We start from the raw sequence: 8,887 nt of genomic DNA, 5'->3' as shown, positions 1-8,887 counted from the left end.
GGAAAGAGAGAGACTAAAAGTACGCAGGCTTCTGTGAGAATATCTTGCGGTGTGAAGGTGCTTTGCCCTAAAGTTGGAAGGTTCAGAGTTTTTGTCACTTGAGACCGTTCTTTACATTAAGCTGTTTGCCTCTGAATAAATTAATTTTTGCCTTTGACAAACTAAACTAAACTGTGCGTGTGAGAAACAGAATTTACACGTTTTAAGGGTTTGTGTTGAGCCACGTGCAGCGTTCTAGGAGAATTTGGTCTTGACACAGCAATCCAAAATCCAAAGTTATGGGCAGCTGTGATATTTTAAGTGTAATCATTAATAACTAACTAAAAAAAATTACCTTAGTTATATGAACGGATAATTGTTTGAAGACTGTTAACCTGAAGTGGGAGTGCCTCTAGTCAGTACTTAACTTCTGAAGGAAAGCAAGACATCTTGCTCAGCTTCTTGTATCCTTTGATGCAATTTGCGTATTAGTTTTTAACAGATACTTTATTAAGTAGCTTCTTATTTTGGCCAGCTGTAAGACGTGCTGTGCTGTTATTTAAGCTTCTCAAAAGCAAAATATCGAGTGTGTCTTCCCTTTTTTTTGGTGATAATATGGCTTGTTTAATGAACCTGTGGGTCAGAGCAAGTGTTTAAAAAGGAACGTAAGAAAGTGCATCTGCCATTTTGCGTTTGCTCTCAGTCGTGCTCTGTGGGCACATATGGAATATATAGAAATTTCCTTTGCCACCAGAATTTGGCTGTTTGCTCTCTGGAATAACTGTTTTATACCTGGCAAAGAGATCTGTCTGTTAACATCAGCAGACTGCAGCTGATAACACCTCTTTGCTTCCTGGTGTTTTTCCTACTTCAGGCATATGATAAAAAAAGTTGCTGAACGTGCCTTTAAAGGAGTTGTCAGCGTGTGAAGGAAATAATAAGAAAAGCATCTTGTTCTACCTAAGCAGTAGTTGCCGAACTTGGCAGAGTGTCTGGCAATTCAGAGCGAATGGATGAATCCTAAACAGGAAATAGCGTTTCTAGAATAAAGCTTCCAACGCTAGCAAACATTCTTAAAACCGACGAAACAAAAAGGAAAAATTAAGAAAAACCAAACACTATTAATATGTCAACAAGAAAGAAGTTAATTGGAAATGTTCTGACCAGGATTTCAAATCAGTAAAAGGAATTAAAGCGTGTTCCTTAGCAGTTTCTGATGCTAAATTAAATAGTGGCAGTTCTACGAATTGCAATTTCACATCCATTCGAAATTCAAGTGTGCACATTGAAGAAGAGCTTTGAGCAGTTGACTCGTGCTTGAATACTGAGTAACATAGTAGCAGGTTTGCTTTCGAGTAAATCTTAGAAGCTAGCACAATCTGGAGTAGTTACTAGTTGTATCTGGAATTACATTAAAAGAAATCCAGACAGAACGGAATCGATTAGTTCCTCCAGCTTCTCTCCTGCACATGCAATTGCCAACAAAATCTGCCATCTACTGGAGAAACTCTTAGCAGCAGAAATGCTTTTGTAGATGCCGTTTTACAGGATATGTTGCAAACGGGTTGATAAGAGACATCTTGAGTAAGAACGACCTGTTTTTTGGTGAAACATTTCCATTATTTTCAGAGCACTTACAAATCTTGCTCTTTTTTTTTTTAAAAAAACCACCCTGGTCAGTGAGTTTGATGGGCTGTTGTGTTGGGGTTTTTTTGTCCTGGGATAAACTCCAAGACTGTTAGTTTTTGTTAGGGTGCTTCAAGCAAGCCTCTGGGATATATATCATTAATCAAAGTAATTTTTTGCAGTTATGTTCAAAGGCACAACCATCTTCTTTGTAAAGGCTGAGGAAAAGACAGGATTCCCGGTTATGACAAAATTGCCTCCTGTTGAAGTTTACATTTGATTTGCTGAACAGATTGGATTTCTGAATTATTTCAAATAATACCAAAAACCTGATGCTAGAGCTGACATTTCTATAGTACACGTGGTGTGCTGCCTCAAATGCTGGTTTTCGTCTTGTTCCCTGTGGCGATGATGGGAAGGCGATAGCTTTCCCCTCTATTTAATTCACGCTTTGGCATTTTTTTCGTGGTGTCCTCCCTCCTACAAACAGCAATCTGACCTTTCAGAAATGATTTCTGGATGACACCATGATAATTACCTGGGCAGAGAATAATTTGGGGGGTTACCAGGAGAAAAGGTTGACTTTTCAGCTTGATGGCTTAATGTTGATTTTTAGAGTGCCGTGAACTTCTTGTTCCAAACCATAGACGATATTATCAGCACTTAATTATAGGCAGAAAATAGACCATTAAACTTGGAGCCAAAACTTCCTGGCTTGCTCAGTGTTTCTCATTTTTGTTTGATTTTATCTTTTAGAGGGTGATGTGTGATTGCTATTTGCTGCTAAGTGGGTATCGTGAAAGTTAAGAAGGTGAATGGAAATGGAGTTGGTTTTCTGTTGATGAGCTTTCGGGTGTTTTTGGGTTTGTGCTTGCTCAGTTGGAAGTTACCAGCTTTGCATGCGTAAGGGTATTAAAAAGGAGCAAAGCATGCTAACAAATACGTCATTTGTAAACGATGCACAGTTAACCGGTTTGTGTCTCGCAGGTTTTAGAGACCTACATGTTTCACTCTTTTCTTAAAGCTCGTCTGAACAGGAAGATGGATGCATTTGCTCGACTCGAGTTGAGTACCCAGTCTGAAGAGGATAGGTAAAGTTTCTTATTCTTTATTCTGGTTTTGAATCTTTTGCTGATATCAGTGATAAAAATCCTTTTGACTACTGGTGTGAGATCAGGTCACCTATGAATGAGGTCATGACTAATTGATAAGCCATTTTATTAAGATTACTGTAAAAGAGTGATATGAACATGTCCAGCCACAGCTGTTGAAATTGTAAATTGGTACTATAATTGTGATTTGATACTATTATAAAAACAAATAATAAAAATTGGGTAGTAATTTAGCGTGTGCGTCTTCTGAGTTTGAAAATCAGATGTGCATTATTTTTATTTTTTAGATTAAACTTGCTGTTTCATACTCCAAGAAGACTGACGATGGCTTCTAAACAATTTGATCCACAGCACGGGATTAGTAGGCGTATGGTAATCAGTATGCCCAACCTGCAGGATATTAAGCTGCCAGAGGGCCCTACGAGAAATTCTTCACTTCGAAGAATAGAAACAGGAGTTGGTAAGGGAAGAATGTGTTGAACAAATGCAGCGTCTTTTCTGTTGTCTCTATGAGTGGCACCACAGAATAATTTTCACAGAAGCGGTGCCAGAAAAGAAATTTTAGAATCATAGAATGATTTGAGTTGGGAAGGACCTCAAAGATCATCTCGTTCCAACCCCCCTGCCATGAGCAGGGACACCTCCCACCAGGTCAGGTTGCTCAATGCTCCATCCAGCCTGGCCTTGAACACTTCCAGCATCCACAGCTTCTCTGGGCAACCTGTGCCCGTGCCTCACCACCCTCAGGGTGAGCTGGGGCCCATCTGGGCTTCTCCTTGCACGTCAGATCAGTCTGATCCTGATAGAATTGATACCAACGAACTGCTTCCTGAGTCAGTCACTGTGTTCACTCCTCACCCTCTTCATGCCCAGTTCTCCGCTACCTTTAAAGGCTTTGACTTATCACTGTTGAACAAAACAAGTCCTATAGAAACTGCATGGAGCTATTTTCCCTTTTCTTTTTATTAACTTTTTTTTCCCCCCCAAATTGATATTATCACCTTAGGGAATATTCTGAGAATAAGGCTGATGGCCATAGAAATATATTTGTCACTAGCACAACCATAATCCTGAATTTCACGTGATGTAATTGCTTGGTGCTGTTCATTTTGTTCTTTGTTCCATTGTGGCTTTGACTTGCTGCTTATGCTAATCAGTGTGCTTTTTTTTGGTTGTTTTTTAGCTGTGAAAATGCCCTCCAAAGCAGTCAATACGTTCAAAATCCCGGAAATTCATTTTCCTCTGATGTTCCAGTGTGTTCACTCCTACTACACAGACTTCTTCAACCACCTCAGCAAAGCTATAAATACCTTACCGCCTGATAACTCAGCGTTGCTGGCAAGGTACTTCTACCTCCGGGGACTTATTAGCCTGATGCAAGGGAAACTACTAAATGCACTTTCTGACTTTCAGAACCTAGATAAAACAGACTTAAGAATTTTCCCTACTGATCTTGTAAGAAAAATCGTGGAAACCATGCCTCCTCCGGAGCGGTTGCAAGCAGACCGCAAACCTGAGCTGAAGAAGCTGATAAGCCGAGTGATGGAAAAACAAAGAGAAGTCACGAAAATAGATGACCACGTCAAAAATTTCGAATTGCCAAAAACCCACATGCAGCTGGATGATTTTGTGAAGCGAATCCAGGAATCTGGGATTGTCAGAGATATAGATACTATACATCGGTTATTCGATGCCCTAACAGTGGGTGAGTATAAGATATGTTTTTAGAGACCATCTGCATTGGTGCAATGACAGTTTTAAACCTTTTTTCTTTTTAAGGAACCAAGGTCATATTTTTGTCCAGTTGTTTTTCTTATTAATTATTATTCAGCATTTGCTGGGCCTCTAAGAACTCACAGTATCTGAGCTTTATGGAGATTTTCGTTGAACTAGGATGATTACGGAGAATAGATTTAATGCATACAAGGATGTCTGTACTTGCATGCACAATAAAGACAAGGAATCTGCTTCTATTTGGGCACATAATTTATAGTTTTTCATGTTGTGTGGGTGAGGTAGTTTTGTGATCTGATGATGTTGCTGTTCTACTTTGTCTTAGCTTATGAATGAAGTGAATGCAAAACTGTCCGAATTCCTACTGGAAAATACCTCTGTGTTATAAACCCACTAGGCAACATGGCAAGGGGACAGTCCATCAAAAATAAACTAAGAAAATCCGTCATTCAAGAAGCTACAGTTAAATTCCTTGTAGATGGTTGTGTTTTATATTGGAGAGAACTTGCTTCCCTGCTGAATGACATCTGAATCTTGTGGTTGATTTCTAGAAACGTAGGTTGAGAGTGCTTCTTTATAAAATGCTATTTGATTCTCTTTCAGTGCCTCATTGTGCTAATAACTGTCATGTTTCTGGAGGTCACAAAGAATTAAACATTGGTTGAAATAGCAAGGCTTTCTCAAGCCAGAGGTAGCGCGCATTGCACAAGAATTGGTGTTTGAGATTCTCCTGTCCAGCCACTTGCATTCTTAGTGTAATTAATTACTTTGAATACCCCTTGCCAAAGTCTTTAACTGCTCCAACTTTCTCTTTTATCCCAGGTTGGTGAGTGTGTTGTACAGTAGCAATGAATAGAATAAAGGACCGAAAGTCATAATGAAAAGCATTCGGTTCAGTGGGGAAGTACAAATCCTTTCCTGTTGGCTGACCTGGATTTTTGGCATGAATTTAAACTAGCAAGACTGGCACAGTGTTTGCTCCCTCTCTCCACAGAGAGCAGTGGAAGGGAGTATGCCAAATACATAGGACCTCAGCTAAATGCAGAGGAATCTTTCTATGTCAAGAGAAGAATTTCGTCTCTTAACTGTTCTCCAGACCTACTTTTTTTCTTAGTTTTGCACCTTGCTTATCTGTTACGCTGTTAAAGGCATAATTTGAAAGTTAATGTCTTTTTAAAGCTATCTTTCCATGTGAATCTGTACAATAGTTTCTCACAGTAAACAGATTTAATTTTGGGGGGGTTTTTAGGGCATCAGAAACAAATTGATCCTGAAACATTCAGAGATTTCTACAACTACTGGAAAGAAACGGAAGCGGAGGCTCAAGAAGTGAACCTGCCACCAACAGTAATAGAGCATCTAGATAAAAATGAATGTGTCTACAAGTTATCCTGTTCAGTTAAAACTAACTATGGTGTAGGAAAAATTGCTCTGACCCAAAAACGCTTGTTCCTTTTGACCGAAGGAGGACGTCCTGGCTATGTCCAGATTGCTGCTTTCAGGGATATAGAGGTGAGCATCGAGGAGCTTCTTGTTCTCTTGTGTGCCTGGGGATAGAGACACTGTGTCATTCTGCAAAAACTCGAATTTTCAGTAAGGAATTGTAGAATCACAGGATGTTCGGGGTTGGAACGGACCTCTAGAGATCATCTAGTCCAACTCCCTGCCAGAGCAGGATCCCCTAGGGCAGCCACACAGGAATGTGTCCAGGTTGATTTTCAAAGTCTCCAGAGAAGGAAACTCCACACCCTCTCTGGGCAGCCTGTGCCAGGGCTCCGGCACCCTCACAGTAAAGAAGTTTCTTCTCATGTTGAGGTGGAACTTCCTGTGTTCTAAATTAAACCCATTATTTCTTGTTCTGTTGCTGGGCACCACTGAGAAGAGATTGTCCCCTTCCTCTTGACACACACCCCTCAGATATTTCTATACATTAATAAGGTCCCCTCTGAGCCATCTCCTTTCAAGGCTAAAGAGCCTCAGTTCTCTCAGTCTCTCTTCATAGGAGAGATGTTCAAGCCCCTTGATCACCCTCGTAGCTCTGCATTGGACTCTCTCCAGTAGGTCCCTGTCTCTCTTGAACTGGGGAGCCCAAACTTGGACACAGCATTCCAGGTGTGGTCTGAAGTCAGTAACTTAGGAATGATTAGATAACTTTCTCTGGATTTGGACCAAAAATCTCAGAGCCGATGTAGTAGTTTGCTGGGTGCTAAGATGAAGAGAATAAAAATCTAGAGTCCATAACCCTAAGCTGAACAGGAATGTGCAAAGTGAGGCACTGGACCAAAAATCTCAGAGCCGATGTAGTAGTTCGCTGGGTGCTAAGATGAAGGGAATAAAAATCTAGAGTCCATAACCCTGAGCTGAACAGCTGCAAAGTGCAGCACCTGGGCTACAAAGCTAGAGAAATGTAATAAGATGACTGTGCAAGTCAGCTTGTATCCACTGTCTGAAGCAAAGTCCATGTGATGTTGTTTGGAGCTCACGTTTTTATAAAACCATCTCTGCTTAATGGTGGTGTAACGGGCAGCTGAAGGAATTAGCTGTAGTTGGAAATAGAGAAGGTTGCCTTGTGGAATGAGGGCTGCACCTTATCTCTGATTGCATGGTACATCCTCTTTTTTTTTTTTCATACCTCTCCAGGATGTTAAGAGCACGACCGTGTCTTTCCTTCTTTTGAGAATACCTACTCTGAGGATTAAAACATTATCTAAAAAAGAAGTGTTTGAAGCTAACCTTAAAACGGAGTGTGATCTGTGGCACCTGATAGTGAAAGAAATGTGGGCTGGAAAGAAAATGGCAGATGATCACAAGGTATAAATATGGGAGTTTCTGACCCAAGAAGTATGAAATATGTGCTTTCTTTCCTAAGTAATTCATGCATTCATCTCAGAATTTCTGTGTTTCAGCAAACAATATCTAAGTAACATATTTAGATGGAACATTTAAAAAAAGTTTGTTACTTCTGGAATAATTTTTTAAAAACAAGAAAAAATATATTACATTTAAAAATAGAGGATTTTTTTTCTCATCCGTTGGTGCAGAACTTTTAATTTAGTCACTAGTTCTGTGAAATAGTTTCTGAAGCTGGTGCCGTGTGAGAATAGCGACCCTAACAGAAAACTTTCCCCACCTTGCTTTGAAATCAAATGCGTGGGAAGAGTTTTGCCACACTGGAACCCTTAAACCACATAATTTGTCAGGACTGCTGAATTTAATGGTGAACAGTTGGCTGGGTGGTCCTTCAGGAAGGCTTTGAACCATTTAAGCCATGACTAAAGTTTGCTGCGTGGTGTGATTGCTGGAGACTTGCAAGGGTAACAAGCTACAGGTAAATGACGACGAGCCTTTTGTCTTTAGGATCCTCAGTACATTCAGCAAGCGCTGACAAATGTTCTCCTGATGGATGCTGTGGTCGGTGCCCTCCAGTCCTCCAAAGCCATATACGCGGCCTCGAAACTGTCTTATTTTGACAGGATGAAGAACGAAGGTCAGTCATGTAGCAACACTCGAAAGCCTGCTCCTGTTGCATCATCTGCCTCGGTTCTTCCTGTTTCTATTCCAGCTTTCAAACTGGTTATCTGTGGAAATATTTATTAAGTAGTATATATATAAGGCCTAGGGCTTCCTTTTTTTATTTTCTTTTTTTAAATTACTTTTTGCTTCTTTGCTTCAGAACCTTAGCTGCTGCATCTGTGTCCCTACTGGGTGCTGGGTTTTTGTTCAAGTTGTTGGCTCGGGTGTTGTGTGTGTACTTCTGGCACCAGAATCCATCCAAATGGTGTTTGGGCTCTCCTAGTCGGCGAAGGTTAGAGGAAAACAAAAGTGAATAAATGGCGCGCAATTATTGTTTCATGAGAATTGTAGATCTCTTTCAGGCCTAAGAGCGCACTTCATAGCCTTTTAAAAATCTATTTTAGTGCCTATGATGGTCCCCAAAACAACTTCGGAGACATTAAAGCACAAGATCAACCCCTCAGCTGGTGAGACATTTCCACAGGCAATAGATGTCTTGCTTTACACGCCAGGTAAGGTGATATATCGCTTGCTTTATGTTAAGCCTGACTTTGATTAGCCTATAAAGCATGTTGTCTCATAACACCTGCCTGATTTTGTTCACATTCTGACATGCGTTGGTGGTGTGTTGAATACTAAACCAGAAAATCATTAAAAACGAATGCTAATATTGCATATTACGATACTCCAAGGCAAAGCTTTCACAGCCTTAATTTGTCTTCCTGTGTGTGTAGGCTTTATAATAGACTTCAATTAGGTGATAATGTGCCCATTTCCCATTAAGAATTCTGCATCGTTTATTGAGCAGGGTAGATGGATGGTGCTCCACCAGTGATCAATATTCGTTGTTATTTTTCTTCTAAATTATTTTTCTGTAAAGTCACGTTGAGGGGTGTTTGGTTGAACCACAGTGCAGAGAGTAG

The 8,887-nt window shown here is 40.3% G+C and overlaps 1 protein-coding gene across 1 annotated transcript in view; it reads left to right on the top strand.

Annotated features, from left to right (window-relative positions):
* Positions 1-8,476, top strand: part of DENND3 (DENN/MADD domain containing 3) — a gene marked incomplete at both ends in the record, with an annotated part of 13,445 nt that extends 4,969 nt beyond the window's left edge. The window contains 7 exons of the mRNA XM_009867988.1: positions 2,593-2,696; positions 3,005-3,177; positions 3,901-4,422; positions 5,701-5,963; positions 7,092-7,262; positions 7,809-7,938; positions 8,369-8,476. Coding sequence (XP_009866290.1) covers positions 2,593-2,696; positions 3,005-3,177; positions 3,901-4,422; positions 5,701-5,963; positions 7,092-7,262; positions 7,809-7,938; positions 8,369-8,476 — 1,471 coding nt within the window. The remainder of the gene's footprint in view (positions 1-2,592; positions 2,697-3,004; positions 3,178-3,900; positions 4,423-5,700; positions 5,964-7,091; positions 7,263-7,808; positions 7,939-8,368) is intronic.
* Between the last annotated feature and the right edge of the window lie 411 nt (positions 8,477-8,887).

Source organism: Apaloderma vittatum, unplaced genomic scaffold (genome assembly GCF_000703405.1).
Source record: "Apaloderma vittatum isolate BGI_N311 unplaced genomic scaffold, ASM70340v1 scaffold22664, whole genome shotgun sequence".
Classification (NCBI taxonomy): Eukaryota; Metazoa; Chordata; class Aves; order Trogoniformes; family Trogonidae; genus Apaloderma; species Apaloderma vittatum.
Note: the sequence above shows the minus strand (reverse complement) of the source record. Positions and strands in the feature narration are given on the sequence as shown.